The sequence below is a fragment of the Phoxinus phoxinus genome, assembly GCF_949152265.1.
Source record: "Phoxinus phoxinus genome assembly, chromosome: 13".
In the NCBI taxonomy this organism is placed as follows: Eukaryota; Metazoa; Chordata; class Actinopteri; order Cypriniformes; family Leuciscidae; genus Phoxinus; species Phoxinus phoxinus.
Window position 1 is genome coordinate 22,585,029 of NC_136888.1, and position 19,448 is coordinate 22,604,476.

Consider the following 19,448-nt stretch of genomic DNA (forward strand, 5'->3'; position numbering starts at 1 on the left):
CTCACACTCACACACACACACACACACACACACACACACACACACACACACACACACACACACACACACACACACACACACACACACTCTGGGGACATCAGAGATTTATTTTACATCTTGTGAAAATGGCATTTTACCAACCCTTTCATTTTGTAGTTTTGTTATTTTTATTGTTTTTTTGTTCTCATTATATAGATCAAGTCCCCCTGCAGTCAATAATTGTATCCCTTAAAACTCATCTTTGATAATCAAAATGGCAAATTTAAATACTTTTTCCAGTGTAAATAATTTCTACATGCCTTAAAATAGCTTAAATGTAACTACACAGTTGCTTTATTTTACCTGGACCAATGAATTTACAAATCACTCACATCAGCTTGGACTACATGATCCACTCAGTCATCTGTAGTAAATGCTACACAATAGCAAGTGGAAATATTGATTTAATTCAGCCATAATATGTTTGAACCAGAAAATGGAGAGATTTATACAGGCTCGTATACAAGTCTATGTATCAGAATGGAAATGGATTTTTATGTATCGCTCTCTAACATCGGACACAGCGGTAACTGATATTAGACTTCGGCTTGACTACATTTTCAAACAGCTAATAATGTGTTGCTTGCTAATGTTACACAAATGCTAATGTTCCCATTCACCATTTGGACTAATAACCACGTAATTATCGATATCAAAAATAAAGGTTTTTACTAGTAAGAATTATATTTCTGATATGTGAAATTGGAATTTCAACTAGTAAGAAATCAATTCTTGATATCAACAATTGAATTTGAACGGCGACATTGAACTAGTAAAAATACAATTACAAATATTAGGAATTATAGTTTTTACAAAAATTTTAACTAAAAGCTGAAATGTATTCGTGATACCAAGAATTTGTATGTCTGTGAGTGATGTTGATTGTTGATATCAAAAATTATAATTTTTACTAGGGAAATTTTAATTGTTGATCAAGAATTAATATCCTGGGAATGAATAGAAGTCAAAACGGATTGCCATAGACTCCAAATATAAGCATACTAAGCAATGGTGTTGACTGATGAATTTGCACATGCTTTGTCTTAACACCAAATAGACATATAAACAACATTAAAAATGGATTTTCACCACAGGTGAACACTAAGGTTAAATTTTTTAATTTGAGCTAATTTTATTTATTATTATTTTAGTACCGGTACTTAAACCCCCGGTTTCACAGACCAGGCTTAAACTAGTCCCAGGCTAAAAAGCATGTTTAAACTGTTTTTTAACAGTTATCTTAAAATATGTCAATGTCTTTGTTTATTTGCTCAAGATGTACAGCAGTAATTTTTTTTCTAAGGCACGTTTATAAAAGCTACTTAATGTCCTACTTGAACTAAGGCCTAATCCTAGCTTAATCTAAGCTCTGTCTGTGAAACCAGGCCAAAGTTAACTAAAAGAAGCTTAACAAAAATGAGAAATGTTTAGTTATAGTTTTAGATTTAGATAACGATAACCCAGCTATTCAGAAGAATATTAAATATTAAATATGACTTTCCTCAGAAAAAAAGGAACTACATAAGGGTGAATACATCATGACAAAATGTTTGTGGGTAAACTATCCCTTTAAAACAGCAGACAATTATGTCTGTGTGTCCTGAGTCAGAGTTCATCTTTTTCTTCTCCAAAAGAGCAGGTGACACCTGTGCCCTTTAACCCACAGTATCCTTTAGGCACCTTGTGCAGATATTGCTGGTGATAGTCTTCAGCATAGTAAAATTCGGTGTGCTCTCGGATCTCTGTGGTGATCTCACCCAGGCCTTTCCTCGCCAGCGCCTAGCAGAAGAAGAGACGGTAAATGATGACACATTCGTGATATCAAGAGGGTGAATGTGATTGCTGTCTAGGGAGAAGCAACTCGATTTGAACTGAAACAACACTTTCTTGTGTGTGAGATGTACAAAGCCAGGCAGAGTGTCCAAAACTCTTTAAAAGGGACATGGATGAAGTTCTTTCTCCCTCTAGGGGTCACATCTGTAAACTCCAACAGCAGAAACTTGCTTTAGGTAGTAGTACAAACATAGAGAACCAAACACCTTTGAACATCAATCACAGTATTTCTAAAGCTCACATGTCTCTAGAACAGAAAGAAAAAGAGGAAAGAATTATTGTGCTGGTTTTTGAGTCATCACAACTGTCCTTTTTGGAATTGTTTGTAGTTTCAGATCTCAGTCACTAGGTGGTGACAGAAGTCTGCTGCATTTACTCCGCTTCTGATTTAATGTCTAACAAAAGAGGCTGTATGTGCACCATAACATCCTGATATCCTGACAAGAGCCGGGACATAAACAAAAGCAAAGATACATATACAACAACATAAAGCCAACATTTCCCATATGCTTTGTATTTAAAAAATCTTGTCTGTGAAATTAATATTTTTTAAAAAGGCAAAAAGGTGAGAATGATCGTACTGGAATATTACATACATATACAGTTGCAGTGAACAGGAAGACCAAACATTTGATGAGAAAAATTAATAAGAGTGTGTGAGAAAATTATGATTTCATTATTATTTATTTATGTTATTTATAATAATAATAATTGTCATAACAATTACTTATAAGTAAAATGCTGTTATTTTTGGTAAAGAAAATGTTCCGTAAAAAATAAAAATGTAAATTAAATAAATGAATTAATTCAGTTCATTTAAGCATTTTCTCTGTGGTTCTAAAGAGCACATCGGTTTCTTAAATTATTAATTAATACCTCTGGCACATATAAAAAAATATTTTTCACAAAAAAATAGATATATTTTCGGGGCTAGGCCTACATTGGCAGGTCAAGTACAAATCTAATGTACCTGGCCTGGATGGGCCAACAGAAAAAACATCTTTATTGTTGAGCCCAGTTTTATGACCTTTTAAATTGAGCAAATGATTTCAAATAGTGTACATTAAAAGCAGAGAAAGTGTAACTTTAGGGAAATTGTGTGTGTGTGTGTGTGTGTGTGTGTGTGTGTGTGTGTGTGTGTGTGTGTGTTGGCGCTGTCAAAGCTCGGCGGTCTGTGTCTCTCCGGTGGAGGAGAACATTTCTCTGGACAGTCCAGCAAAGAGAGATAGAAAGAGAGAGTTAGAGAGAGAGATAGACAGAGAGGAGAGAGATAGACAGAGAGGAGAGAGATAGACGGAGAGAGATAGAGAGAGAGAGAGAGAGAGAGAGAGAGAGAGAGAGAGAGAGAGATTACATAAGCATTTGAATATCTGAATATGCTTAATGTGACTCCGATGACTCAACTAATGCCACTAACACAAAAGGGTTTCTGCATCCTTAAACACACTCATGTTATTATTAGTCCAACTATTTTCTGGTGTATATACCGTCTTCATAACAGCTGTTTCACAACCAGAATTCCCTTAATATTCCCATCAGAGTGAATTTAATTTGGGTTTCTCTGTGGGTCTCCGGCATAAACTCACCTTATAACACTATTTGCACACACACTCACAAATCTGCACATGCGCACGCTAACACACACAGTCCCTGTGTACGTTTAACTGCAACAGCTTGTCCTACTTTTAAAATTACAACATAAATAATGAATATTAATGCAGCTCTTTCTATGAACTAAAAAGCTATGCTGCAAAATATCTGAATATGGAAACTGACAGTGTTTTAGCTTACCGGTAGCTATCTTGCTTATCGTTTCTGGTTTAGACTAGAGTCTCTGCTAAAAGCTGAGATGTATATCAGAAGCTGTATAGTTCTGCTGCACAAATAGAAAAGCATGTGTAGGTGTGTATATACACATCTGTATATACAACATGTGTGATTCACTTTAGGCTAAACATTCAAGAGGACGACAGAATAAAGAAAAAAAAACAGTGTAAAGGCCAAGCCTGTTCTTTGCATGTTCTGTGGATTTATGCATATCTCCACCCATGTTTAGTTTGTATGTAAGCATGTGTGTGTGTGTGTGTGTGTGTGTGTGTGTGTGTGTGTGTGTGTGTGTGTGTGTGTGTGTGTGTGTGTGTGTGTGTGTGTGTGTGTGTGTGTGTGTGTGTGCATGAGATATAGTCAGGAATCCATTTTGTCATACTTGGCTGTTCCTGCATTTTGTGAGAGGGAATAAGACAGCGGAGGGTCATGTGACCTGTGAGAGGAGACAGATCAAAGTGTGAGAGCATGAGCATCTATGTGTTTAAGATTACATGACATGGAACAGAGAGAGAGAGAGAGATTTTGTTTTTAGATAGAGTGCTTTTGGGAACCTGAGCTAGGCATCACTAGCGATAAGCATTTTAGAAGAAAAACTTGTCTATTTAGGCCAATTACTACAACATTTATGATTATTACATGGTTCTTTTCATTATCAAAATCTGCTAAAATGGTCGAAATGATAATTAAATCGTTTTCCTTTATTCTTAAAGTCACCGTTCAAAACGCATTTGGTTTCCATAAACTGACATATTTCACAATAAAAGGATATTCCTCATAAGAATAGAAATAACGGAAATTGATTACATCGTGAACTAAATTGGTTAATGTCAGCTAAAAATTATTTTACATAAAACTGTTTATTTAGTTTTTACATGGGTTATAAAGGGAACAAACAAAAACATGACTAAAGAAAATAACAATGAAGTACAAAAAGAGGCATATGGGTGCTACATAAATATGGTCTATTCATTTCATAAAAAAATCTTACATTTAACAAAATTTTATTTTAATAATAAATATTATGATAACATTTTGAAGTGGGAATAACAATAGCATTAGACTGCACAAAAGACGAAAAATATAAATATTCTAATACATAATGTAAATTTTGACTTTCAAATTATTATTTTTATCCCATTTGTGCATTGCCTTTTTCTTTAAAAACTCATCTCTCCACATTATTTGATATGGGCCATGAAAAGAACATAACATATCCATAATAAAATGTTGATGTCTGCAGCACAACACAAGCAGATAAACAAAGAAAATTCATAAACTTCCATTCAAATCCCCAAAATAACTCCTCTGAGAAAGTGCTTCACTGCAGCAGAATTGTACCTCCACTCTCTCCTCCTGCGTCTCGCTCTCGTTCACTACTGAATAAAAACTCTTTGATGTTCTGCAAATTCCTACATTTTATTACAGCACCCCTCCCCGTCCTCATCCACAGCATTTAAAAGAGCGTTTCTTCCTCTCCCACTCCTGCCTTTCCTTCTCCCTGACTGCCCTCACTGATGGCAGAGTTTTGAGAGACTCTGATGGAGTGCAACTCTCAACGGGTGCTAATAATTCATTTCCCGTCTGCATGTGATGTCGGTGTCTGATTCATCACCTGAGTTTGACCTGATGGAAGAGTCCTCAAAAAGGCCTCATCAATCTCTTCACACTCATCACATTTCACTGTCCCTCTTCACAATTCTCACTCTCCACTGCGAGACAATCAGTGCTTTTCCGTAGTATGGCGGACGCAAACACACACGCACATTCCTCAATATTTTAACAAGACTCTGGGCTAACATGTCTAATCTCATCACTGCTGCTTATGTAACCAAGCTGCTCTTCGAAACCACTTCAGATTTGCTCTGGGATCAGGAGAGAAGCACAAGCATCGACTGCAGGGAAAAGCTATAAAGACTCGGAGATGTGTCGCACTTTTAATAAACATATTTAAAATAGATTTCATGCAATCCGGAGCCATTCGTTCCATGCAAAAGGCCTTCAGGTTTCAGGTCATATCAGCTACTGTACAACTTCACATGCCATATAGAATTTCTAGAATCATTTATTTGTAATACTATTTACACACACCCGATCTCGTATATAATCATAACGATCATTATTTAGGCAACATTTTTTTTTTTCATCAAGGACGCATTAAATTGATCAAAAGTAAATTTTGAAATGATAAAAATAATAATGTTTCAAATAAATGCTGTTCTTTTGAACTTTCTAATCAAAGAATCCTGAAAAAAGTATCACCGTTTCAACCAAAAATAGTAAGCAGCACAACTGTTTTCTCAATTAATAATAATAAGAAATGTTTCTTGAGCACCTAATCAGCATCTTTAGCACATTATGTAACACCGACTTCAAATAATGAAAAAACTATTAATAAAATATTACTTTTTTCACTGTATTTTTTATGCAACTTTGGTGAGGTGGGAAATGAGACTTCTTAAAAAAAAAAAAAAAGGTGTGTGTATATATATATATATATATATATAACTGCATGTTTGTCCAATTTATCTACCGTATGTATTCTCCTTTCTTTATTTAGCAAGAACCCTTTAATACATTATACATATAAACACTTTAATACACATACAATTTAGTTGGTCAATTTTAACCCCTGCTGACATGCAGTTTGTGGGGTGCACCCCCTCGTCCTCACTACATCTGTGTGTGTGTTCATTTAAGCTTGTGGGGTCACTAGGGCCATCAACAGCATGTCCGTTTCGGTACCCTGATCTGATTGCGTCCCTTTAACCACAGCTGCCTCCCGCAAGCCTGACCTTTCACCCCTGACGCGCACAAGGCCAAGGCCAAGAGGGGTCACCCAACCTCCCTGCCACCGCCTCATTCCCCTCTCACCCAAATCACATCTGAGCCCTAGAAGCAAGACAGATGACATGAGGAGCAAAGCGCACCACGGTGATGTTTACCCAAGCTCCTGCATCTCACAAAACAGAGCATCATCACGCTAGTTGGACAGGGCTAACAGTCCAGACAATCAAATGAGCAGCGTTCATGAGCATCCACAAACACATCTTTCTGACAGGTGTGGGCGGTCAGTGTTTGACAGTGGACAGTTTGAGAGAGGCAAAGAATCAAAAAGAGAGGACAGAAGCGCTTCTGGAGATGTGATGGGGAAGAAAAATCAAACCGTTGGCTAAATCTGTGGTTATATTTTCTACACTAACTTTAATAATGCTTTCATGTAAATTACTGTTTGGGGTTGGTATTTTTATTTATTTATTTTTACATTTCTCACCAAGGCTGCATTTATTTGATAAAAAATACTACATTACAAAAATATTGTGAAATATTATTATAATTTAAAATAACTTTTCTATTTTAATATATTTTTAAATGTAAATCATTCCTGTGACGGCAAGGCTGATTTTTCAGCATCATTACTCCAGGCTTTAGTGTGACATGATCCTTCAGAAATAATTTAAATATGCTGATTTGCTGCTCAAGATACATTTCTTATTATCAATGTTGAAAACAGGTGTGCTGCTTAATATTTTTGTGGAAATCACGACACACTTTTTTTTCAGGATTCTTTGATGAATACAAAGTTCAAAAGAACTGCATTGCATTTATTTGAAATATATATCATTTGTAACAATACAAATGTCTTTACTGTCACTTCTGAACAATTTAATCCATCCATGCTTGATACAAAAATAAAAAAATAAATCTTACTTAAATAAAGCCACCAATGTTTTGAACGATAATGTAATTTATTGCTCATGAATTCCCCCTCTAATACATCATTTAGAAAAATTACATAAATGAGCACTGTATGTACAGAACTGTCCCCTAAAGTTAGCAAAATCTGATAAATAAAAAAATCTCCATTTGGGGAAATATTTTTTTTTATAAAAATGCAAAAAGTTATCTTATAGGGCTTTTTGTACAGCAATTATATTAACTTTATATAAAAATAATGTCAAAAGTCTATGATATGTCCTTATTTTAGCTAAGTAATATCTTAATAATCATAGTAATAAATAACAGAATCTTAATGAAGGGTTTGAAAGAGCTAAGTGTTAGGGGTTATTAAATATCATTAACTCATTATAAAAGCAACAGAATTCAATGTAAAGTTTGTGTGTGTTTCGAGATACTGCACCTCCTGGTACATATGCTTGCTCATCATGGCCAGCTCTTGCTGTTCTGGGCTGTAGGTGTAGATGGCAGAACGGTACTGTGTGCCATGGTCATTCCCCTGTGCCATTCCTAAAAAAATACACACACATATACATGCTTTAGACCCATTTAAAATCTCACACAGTCGTGTTGATGAATTTGCAGTCATGTCAGACACACTGCATCAAGCAACATTCGATTCTACTGTAATGTTACTGAAAGAAAGAAAAAAGTAAAAATATAGCAGTCTTGGAATCATTTGCCCCTTGTTAATATATGGAAAGCTATTTGTGTTTCAGTACATTCCTGTCATTTAACCTCCACACTGAATTTACTGTCTGTCATCCATCTTTCCGTAGAACTGGATGTCGGCCATCTTGCTGTGCGCTCTCTACCGTGTGGTGCCTTCTGTAGCTCTCTCTCTCTTCAAAGGCCAAAACACAGGGTTCTGATTGGCCGATCCTACAAAGCCAAAGCGACAGTCACTGACCTTCCTTGTGACCCTGAGGCCTGTGTGTCATCATAGCCGCCAAACACATCACACAGCCAAATTATAGAAAATGTTTCTAGAAAGAAGTATTTGCACACTTAATTAACGCTTACAAATGTCTGAATGCCACTGCACAGAGCACAATATCAAATCAAACATTTTCAATCTGATTTTTCTGAGACATTTTTGCAATGTCTTTTAAACATCTAGTAGATATACAATAGTATATCTACTATAGTATATTTACTATCTACTCTAGTAGATATACTGTGATAAAAACTGAAATATCAGTATCATTACTACTGTCTTCAGTGTCACATGATCCCTGAGCACTTAGTCTTATAAGCTGATTTGGTGCTCAAGAAACATTATTATTATCAATGTTGAAAACAGCTCTGTTGCTTAGTATTTTAGTGGAAACCAGAAATTTTGTTATTTAATGAAACGGCATTCCGACATTTTTAGGTGACGTTTAAGTGCCCACATACTTTTTAGGGCCACTGTATATCAAAACCATTAAAAAAAATCTCTCTCTTCTCACATGAGTTAAAAAAAAAGAGTTAAAAACAAAAAGGAAACAGCGAGCACTCAATGTACTCCACCCGAGACAGTGGAGCACTTCTTTTTACAGCCTCCATCACAGCGCTTAGTTATTATTGATGATCCTTCCTGTTCAAGCTAAATAATATACAGAATCTCTCCTCTCACCACACACACACACACCGCACATGAACCGTGAGTGGAGAACGCTGCAAATGTGTTGTCAGCGCACAAACAGGGTGAGAGCGGAGAGCTGGGCAGAAGCTGACTCCATAAATGTCACACGCAGTCTCTCTCTCCCCATAACACGGCTCTCCCGCAGGAAAACTATTTCTGTTAATGCAGAGGTCAAGAAGCTTCACCCTTTGCTTTAGAAGGAGGGAAGAAAGGAAAGATTTACTATGTGTACTTGTGAGTGAATAAGCTGTACATGCACGTGAAAGCGCGCACGCCACACACACACACACACACACACACACACACACACACACACACACACACACACACACACACACACACACACACACACACACACACACACACACACACACACACACACACACTCTGACAGAGACCAATCCTCTAAGGATGCTTTGACCAATCCAGACATTTCAAATATCAGCACTTATGTGGCTTCTCCTGGTGGGATGACGAGCAAGGAAAAAAGAAAAGATTTGGAAGGGTGGATGTAAAGGAAAAGATGAAAAGAGCTTGAGGACATTAGTTCGCAAGTTAAGACACACAGATGTGTCATTGTTTATTCATGTTGCTCCATACAATAGATGTCAATGGTTACCAAACCTGTTTGGTTAACTATATATAAATATATAGAAAGATTATTCAACCCCTGCAAATCAGGTTTATTGGCAAAATACAGACGTTCAGCTGTTTTCAAAAAACAAATCAAACAAAAGTTATTGAAATAGCTCAACACAACAAATGTTTCAAGTGGTTTCCCCAAATTCAACTGTAAAAGCAACTTTTAATGACTTCTGCAGTCTCAAAACTATTCAAACCCTTCATGGCAAGCATCTTCAGTACTTAGTAGAACACCATTTTGCAGTTATGACCTGATGTAAATGAAATCATCCAAATCAAATCCCACCAGAGATTTTCTATGGGGTTCAAGTCAGGTGACTGATGGCCACTGTAGAATCTTCCAGGATTTCTTCTGCAACCAAGCCTTGGTGGAATTTGAGGTATGCTTGGGATAGTTGTCCTGTTGGAAGGTCCAATGATGCCCAAGCTTCAGCTTCCTAACTGACGGCATGACGTTTTTCTTCTAGGATTTCCTGATACTTAAATTAATCCATCTTGCCTTCCACACGCTGCAGGTTTCCAGTGACAGAGGATGCAAAGCAGCCCCAGAGCATCACGAGCACAACCATGCTTAACTGTAGACAGTTTATTTTAGCATATGCTTAATTCTTCTTCCTCCAGACATAACGCTGATCCATAGGGCCGAAAAGTTCAAGTTTTGTTTCATCGCACCACAGAACAGAATCCCAAAAGGCCTGTGGCGTATTTATATGATTTTTGAGCAAATTGGAGCCAGATTTTCTTGTGCTTTTGGGTCAGTAGTGGTGTACGTCTTTGAGTTCTGACATGCGTTTAGTAAGCAACTTACTGTGCAGCTGATACCTCAGTGTATGTTGCCACCAAGTCTTGCTGCAGGTTTTTTGCAGTCACCCGAGGGTTTTTCTGAACCTGCCTTCTCAGAAATCTGGCTGTGGCCGTTGATAGCTTCCTTTTTCTGCCCCGTCCAGGTAGTGTAACCACTATTCCTTCAACTTGCCAACTATGCTTTAAACGGTGTCTCTAGGAACAATTTTTGTTCCCATCTTCTCTTAAAGCTACACTGTGTGATTTTTACCCCCATCTAGCGGTGAAAAGGTATATGACCATCCAGTGAATATTAGTTTCTGTTCCTCTCAATTCCGATTTCATTTTATGTAGTCAATGTAGTCCAAGATTAACATGGCTTCCAGTTCGACCTCGTGCATGAGTATTCCTTCAAGTGATGAGGTTACTTTAGAAAACTATTATAATTTGCAGTAATTGAATTTGTCAGTTAACATATAGGTTATGACATCTATGTAAATGAAAAATAGTTTTATGTTTTCGTAATTTTTTTACCATTTCATTGCTAACATCAGCTATCAGTCCCAGACGAATGCAAGCTAATCTTAACTAAAGTAAAGTAACTTTTATCAGTGCTATCGTTATTCTGTTATTCGACATCACTAGCGTAAGGCAAAGTTTAGATTGTAGGCTATATCATTTTCCCCGTGAGCAGAGATCAGCTGATGTGACGGAGGTGTGAGGGAGAGGGAGAGGTAGAGGTAGAGGGAAAATAAAAAATAAAAACAGGGATGGTGCCAGTGAATTGCGGAGACGCGAAAGGCGAAGCTTGAATTATCGGGTATGTCCCTCTTTGGCTAATGTACTTTCAAGATGGAGGGGCAACATGGCGACCGACATTCGAACCCCTCACCCGTATGTATTTTCAATGGCATATTATACACTCACGAGAATACTTTATTACTTGAACGAAGTAAATATACATTAATGAGCACATATATTTTTGAAAGAACTAAGTGTTTTTAGCTAAGAATAAACTAAAAAAGTTACACAGTGTAGCGTTAACTGTTTGAACCATTCTTTTTACTTAGCCATATTTCTAACTGTGACACTCAACAAACCCAGCCAGTTCAGATATTTCATGTGTTCTAGCTCAAGAACACCTGGTGCAACTAATGAAGCCCTTGATTAGTTGCATCAGGTGTGCTTGAGACAACACCTGTTTTGCAGATTTGTGCTGTTGTGAGGGATTCTATTCAGGGGGTTGAATAATTTTGAAAGTTAAACATTAAAAGTTGCATATTCAGTTGAATTTAGGGAAACCCCTTGACACATTTGTTGTGTTGAGCTATTTCAATTACTTTTGTTTGATTCGTTCATTGCAAATAGCTGAAAGTCAGTACATTTTGCCAATAAACCTAATTTGCAATGGGGGTTGAATAATTTCAATTACAACTGTATTTATATCTTAAAAATATATTATTTTGTGTTCCAAAGAAAAAAGTCATACAGGTTTGGAACAACATGAGGGTAAGACAATGATGACAGAATGTTAAAGTGATAGTGAAAATTCTATCATTCCCATCAACTCTTATCATAAACTATCATTTTAAAAATACTCTTCACATAGATCTTTCCCATAAAATTACAGTTAATTTTAGTTCACAGCCAATAGCTTTATTTAAGTATTCAAAATATAATCCTTAAATACCAAATCAATTATCAGCCTCTATTTTTTATGATTTTTTAATTTCAGTACTGGTTGATGACAATTAATAATATTACTTTATAAAACAGTATAATTTAATAATGCAGTTAAATATATTCTTCAACAAATCTCAAAACAAAAAACTTTTTATACTGTGCATAATAATGCTGTGATGTCTAAATTCACTTGTAGCATTTAAAACGACCGATTTTACTTTTCACAGCAGTACAGAATTTTGAAATTGGCCATTTATCCGTAATCAGAGGAACACAAATTACATGGATCACTTTTATGGTGAATCTTGTTGCATGGAAAAAAATAACATGGTGGTTTGAAACAACAAGAAGGTGAGTAAGTAATCACTGATTTTCTGAACTATCTCTTTAAATTAAAATGGTGAACATCAGCAGTGTGGCTGGATTATGAAGCCCGTGGACTGACTCCAGAGATCTCTCCACGTCTTTCAAAAGCTACATTTTCACTGTCATACAAAATGTCAATCATGTGTCATACTGATGGCTCCAAATCTCAGTCGGATGGGTTTATTGCTTCACGCTTTTCGCGTTTCGGCGACCGAAGTGCCTCTCAGTGTCTGCGGATAAAATAACTTATTCTAACCACTGAGGAGGCTCAAATGTAAGCCAACAACAAGTCACACAAACAGTTTGGCTATTGTGTGTTTGTTTACTAAGCTGGTGGAGAATGTCCATATGCGTTTGTGAAGGTGCACGTGTGATGCTTTAGTAGGGTTTTGGCGAGTGTATGTTTGTGCATTTGAGCGTGTATGATGCAGGCTTATATGTGAGTGTGTATGTGTGTGAGGGGTTGTTCAGAGCACTGTTGTGTGTGCCCTGTGGGTACGGTGAAGCAGTGTGCGTGCGAGAGCAGCCAACTAAGAGGAATGGTGCAGAGCCGGGTCTATTTTTACACCTCTTATGTAACACACATACACACACAACCTTGTTCTCGCACACACACACACAAATTCTCTTTGCGAATAAAAATACGTTTAAAATGTGTGGTAAATGTAATATGGTTTGTTAATACATGTATGTTTGTTATTCTTTAACATAGCCGCTAGTATTTGACTGATGAAAATATATATATATATATATATATATATATATATATATATTATACACCACAAATAATGCTCTCTCACTCTCATTTTTCTTCCAGAAAAGAATAATCTATAAATTAAACACTAGCTCCATAACGGTAAAATACTCTGTGGCAAACATACATTGTTGCTGTTGGTATTCAAGGCCTAATGGTAAAAAATTCAAAACCAAACTGAAGTGTGGAGGCCATGGCACAGTGGGTAGTGCACATGCTCATGACACTGAGAGCCATTGTCCTCACAGAGATGCAGGTTTTAATCTAGGCTGTCATATTCTGATCTCAATCCTTTTCTTTCTCCCTACACATTCCTTTCGCCATAATTTTAAAAGTAAATAGCCTGTAAAAAAAATAAAATAAAAATAAAATAGCAATCCTATGGTTTTAAAGGTGCATTTAGTAATTTTTGTTTATGTTATGTTGTGTTCATAATTTCATGAGTAAAAGTGGCCAAAAGCAGGTGGGTTACATATATAAAGTGAGTAGTCTCAATATGTCAGCCCCTACGAGGTGACCCGCATTTCAGAAAAATGTATTTAAAGTATTTGAAAAAAAGTATCTTGTGTTCACTAACGCTGCCTTTATTTGATAAAAAAAAAAAAAAACACACAAAAAACCCCTCCAGAAAAATCATGAAATATAAAAGTTTTAAATAACTGTTTTCAATGATATGTTTACATTTTAATTCATTCCTGTAATGACAAAGCTGAATGTTCAGCAGTAACATTAAATACTTCAGTCACATGATCCTTCAAATTTCACAATATACCAAGTTGGTGCTTTTTGATGAATAGAAAGATTTTATTTGTAAAAGGCATTTATTTGTAACATTTATTTGTAACAAATAGATTTTTACAGCAAGCACCTTCAAAAAAGCAACAACAACAAATCGGTCCAATATGCCTGAAAGATAAGCTCACTTTCTTTATTTAAAGAAAACAAAGTTTTCTTCCAGCTAATTCTAGCCTTTTTTCCCCATCAAACCGAAAAAGCATCTCTTCAACCGTTTCTCGTCTACTCTCCATAAATGACCTCTGTCAGCCCCTCCCCCTATAGCTGATTGACAAACTGTAATGAGCCCCCCTCGTCGAGAGAGGCAGGGGTCGAGGTCACCCCCCGAGAGGCACGTGCCCGTTGCAGACTGAACCCCAAAAAGAAGAGGGGGGCTGGGGGGTCTTTTCTTTTTGTCCCATTTGGTGGCTTGTGCACAAAATGGTGTTCGTGAACCCAATAACCTTCGTTTTCAACGACAAATCAAGAGTGTTGCTGAGGGATTATGGAGATCCAAACAGTTTCGGCACATAATTAGCTTGCTTGTGTATTGATGTTTTGCTCTTCAAGGTTCAATATACACAGCAAACGTGTCAGTCACAGGTCACACACTGAAGGCAGGTGGAAAACAAGATTTAACGTTTACAGGCCTGGAAGATTGTAGCTCAGCCTTTGCATTTGAGCGCCTGCGTCAGCCATCTTGTCTCTACCCCTTGAAGCGTGCATTAACGCATCTCTCTGACGCAGCAGCCACATAAATACTGCAAATCAAGAAAAAAAACATGACACGATAAAAGATGAAAGTGGTAAGACAGAAAAACGAGGACAAAGAAGAAGAGAAACCCGCCCTCTTGCCTTTCACTGTTAGCGGAACGAGGGAGCGCGGGATGGCGGAACGAAGAAAGTGACTAAGAGATAAAAGCGGAGGGTAAGAATGAGGAGTCACTGCGGAAATGCTGATGGGATGATGGTGAGGGGGAGCGAAAGATGGAGGAGAGAAGGAGCTGGGGATGGGGGAGGAGAGGAGAGGAGAGGAGAAGAGAGAAGATAAGATGCTGTTATCCTGTAGACAGACTGAGAGCCCTGGGGTCCGCTGGGAATGGGGAGGGAGGGAGGGGGGGGGGGTCTTTCTTAAACAAGGAAGTAACAAACTGCTGAGGCGATCAAGCGTGCGTGTGCGCGTTTCTCTCATGTGTGTGTTCGCACTGCACTTCTCCATTCTATGGTTTGCCACAGGCGATATAATTGTTACACTGGCTTCAGTCATTTCCTGTTCGTCAAATCCATCCAGGAACCCAATTTTCCCGACTCGCCTCTCCCCACCCTCGGCTTCCTGTACTATCTTTGTCAGCACAGCCAGAGATGTAGCATGACGGCATGAAATACAGCCTATATTTTTAGAAAATGAGCGTAGGGTTTAAGGAAGCCACCACACGTTTTCAATACCATGACCTAAAGACTCTGCCAGAGCAAGTGTTGCTGGGTATAAGACGGGGGTACGAAGAGGAGCGTGCTGGGAGTGTTTGATTGGCTGTAGATGTTGCTATCCCAACCATGATTGGTCGATTCCAAATCATGCTGCTGAAAGCAGAACCCTTTGAACTGTGAGACAGCAGCTGAATACACAGGTCTCCGTGCACAACGGGAACAATCGTGCATGTATGTATCCTATGAAACGTCACACATTTGCAATTTCACACTACACATAGATTTCTACCCATGATTCAGAGTAATGACGAACACACACACACACGTGCACAGATTCAGTTGATATGATGTGAGCGTTCGGGTACGGACAAATGGAGTGTGCGTTAAGCATGCATGGATGAACAGCCTACAGAGACGTTCCCGATTCTCGACAGCCAATTGCAGTGCAGAGGCCTGCGCCAAAAAACACAATCTGACGCTTCTGTCACGCACATGGGCCATGCTCTTCATCCTGCTTCCCTACCCAAACTCCTGCAGGGTCATGAAACACGGCCTAAAAATGCCAAACGGGACACAGCGACAAGTTCTGCTTTAGAGGATGCTCATATTTACAAAGTGCACATTTAAATGTCAATCTAGGTGAGTAAGTTTCATACAAGCAGAAGGCATGTTCTCACACGACTGCGAATATGTGTGTTCATTACCGATGGGTCACGATGGCTGACTAGTCTATCTAGATTATCAACCAAGGGGCCAGGGATCACTTGGGATATATGAGGGAATTTCAAAAGTGTGATTTCTGGACATTGAAAAAAATCATGAAAATTTATAAAATCCTAAAAAGTAATGGTTAATTTTTATAATGAATATACATTTTGTAGTTATGTCAAGCTGTAAAGTTTTTATTGGGTAGAAATTACTATTCATTGAGTAAAAAAATAATCTTCTAAAACTTGTAAACACAAATGATTATAAAAGTTCCTTGGTGTACAAGTATTAAACACTTTTGGAATGATAGAATTTAATAATTTTAATTGTTATTTGGAATTTGAATGAAAGACTGCAAGTTCTCTTTTTCGGTCTACACTATTTTCTAAAAAGCTATGTATCTCTATGTATATAACATACATGTAATACATACATGTTACTTACATTTTTAAGACAAAGTGTCAAGTTAAAAACAGCTCAGCTTAAAAAAAAAGACGCACCTTGAGACCTCTTCTCAGCGTTTTATTCTGTTGCACTCTGTCTGTTTTCTAACGCAAGAATGGATCTTATGCAAACACCCCCTAAGAAACACATCAGATCGGGTTGGGTAGACATCTCCCTAAGCCAATCTAATTATACAAGACATCCTAAAGGGATAGTTCATCCAAAAATGAAAAGTCTGTCATCCAAATCTGATCCATATCTGTATGATTTTTTTTCTTCCACACAATGAAAGTGTGGACAAAGTCAAAAGGATCCAATGTTGTTTGGATATTACAAATATTCTTATTCAATGTTCTTATACATATATAATTTTGTGTTCTGCACAAGAAAGTTATACAGGTTTGAAACAATATTATGAGGGTTAGTAAATTATAAAAGATTAAAAAAATGTGTGGACTATCCCTTTAAGACCAGATAGTCATTTAATTGTTCAGACAACCCACAGACTAATCGTTTTTGAAAATATGAATCTGCACATCCCTTGTATTCTCATAGGTAAAGGAAAACAGAGCAAGGTAGATGTTTAATCACATTTGAAGGCCATTTCTGACAACTAACCCTGGCTTCTATGAGTAATTTTCTGCGCTCTACTTTCTGGGGCGTTCTGTCTGACAGGGTGACGGCGTTCCAAGTGACTTTTTAAAGTTCAAACACCTTCAGAACATGATGTGAATTAGAGAGCTAGCATAGAACCGAACACACAGGGTAATCACGTCTGCTCAAACTGATGATTTGACATGAAAGATTCAGAGTAGAAAACCACTCCATGGTCCTTAAAACCACACTCTGACTTTTAGGGGCGTGTCATCAACTGGCAGATATATAGGCATGCATTACTGATCTCCAGATGGAATTTGTGTACCTTCCATGGCGAAAAAATACAAACAAGAAAAGTTATTACAGGGTCTGACTGAACGAACCACAGACGTCACATAAACTATTCGAGCAGAGACTGTAGTCCCACAGTCCAGCGATGAGGGAGAGCCGAAGAGTTGTGTGTGTGTGTGCTTCAGGTCCTCAGGGTCAGGCTTTATGAATGTTTCAGAGGAGTGTCTCTTCCTCTCTTCTCTCTCTGTTTCAGGGTGACTGAACACAGAGAGCCAAACAGCTTCATGCTGCAGCCACACTGTTACATCAGACAGACAGACAGACAGACAGACAGACAGACAGACAGACAGACAGACAGATAGATAGATAGATAGATAGACAGATAGACAGATAGATAGATAGATAGATAGATAGATAGATAGATAGATAGATAGATAGATAGATAGATAGATAGATAGATAGATAGATAGATTAACTTTTTTAAATCCATTTATGTGTCCGTTTAAGATCAGATACACACCAAGTCTCCCTGATCGACCAATTAACTGAATAGAGTGAATTCATTTTTGTGTATTTATATATTGGGGTTTTGGGGTCTCATCTTTAGCGCTGGATTTCAAGCAGACAACAAGGCTGATTTATTCTCAAACGAAGACCTGAAGGACAACACAGACGTCAAATATCCAGTGTGTGTTCAGGATTGGGTCTGTTTCCAGTGGATTGAAGGAATAGGTGACGCAAACACTAATGCACACATGCACAATTTCTCTTTTCCTCTCATGGCTGAATTGGTCTCAGACACATTAACATAGCCAGTCTGAGGCTGTTCCAATTCCCGCAAGATCATCCTGACCATCCAGCACACACACATGCACAGGGCAGTGTGAACAGACAGATGCAGCCATGTTTTAACCTCATGAGGCCGTTTGCTTTTGGACCACTGCATCTCGCACCCAGGGGTCTTTCTATGGACATCTGTGTGAGTGAATGTTTGTAGATGTGAGGGAATAGGTGTGTTTGTTTACCTTGAGTGGGGTCATGGCTCTCCCAGAAGACTTTGAGAAGTTTCTCTAAGCTGACATCTTTAAGAGAGAAGACCACTCGCACTACTTCTGTGTGCCCCGTTAGACCTAAAGAAATGGCAGGGAAAAAAAGTAACAAATAGAACTGCGCAATTGTTGTTGAGTGATTTTGCAGTCTATAGTAAATTATGGCTATAGAAAAGGATGTTAAGTATTTTAATGACTCTTTTATTGTCTATTAGGTTTTTTTACAGAACATTTTAAAAGGGGACATATCATGAAAATCTGACTTTTTCCATGTTTAAGTGCTATAATCGGGTCCCCGGTGCATCTACCAACCCAGAAAACGTGAAAAGTGACAACCAAGTAACTTTGTTTTGGTAAGCCTTCTCGGCAAGTTTGTCAAAAAATAAGCCGATCAGATTTCGCTCCCGCTCTGACATTTTTTAATATAACTCTGATTGTATTCGTCTGAAAGAAGAATGTCATATACACCTAGGATGGCTTGAGGGTGAGTAAATCATGGGATAATTTTGGGTGAACTATCCCTTTAAACTGAGCAAAAGTGACAGTAAAGAAATGTATACACATATATTTCAAATAAAGTAGGATCCTGAAAAAAAAGTATTATCATGGCTTCCATATTTCAATATTACTATTTTTGATTAAATAAATGCAGTCTCGGTGAACAAAAGAGACTTCTTCCAAAACATTTTAAACATTTACTGACTTGGTACGGTACAGTAAGTGTATTTGATTGTATTTCTTGTGGTTATGATACCGATGAACTTCATGAGGTGAATCCTGGGATGCTGTTAAACTGTCCTAAAGCAGATCTCACAAAGTCTTAAACCTTTCAAATGGTTTTGTAAACAAATTCAAGAACAATTTTAGG

At 37.5% G+C, this 19,448-nt stretch overlaps 1 protein-coding gene across 1 annotated transcript in view; it reads right to left on the reverse strand.

Annotated features, from left to right (window-relative positions):
- Positions 1–302: 302 nt before the first annotated feature.
- The window catches only part of msrab (methionine sulfoxide reductase Ab), a 37,018-nt gene continuing 17,872 nt past the window's right edge, over positions 303–19,448 (reverse strand). The window contains exons 5-7 of the mRNA XM_079632828.1: positions 18,557–18,661; positions 7,838–7,944; positions 303–1,818 (exon numbers count right to left, since the gene is read on the reverse strand). Of these exons, the coding sequence (XP_079488954.1) occupies positions 1,645–1,818; positions 7,838–7,944; positions 18,557–18,661 (386 nt within the window). The 3' untranslated portion in view covers positions 303–1,644. The remainder of the gene's footprint in view (positions 1,819–7,837; positions 7,945–18,556; positions 18,662–19,448) is intronic.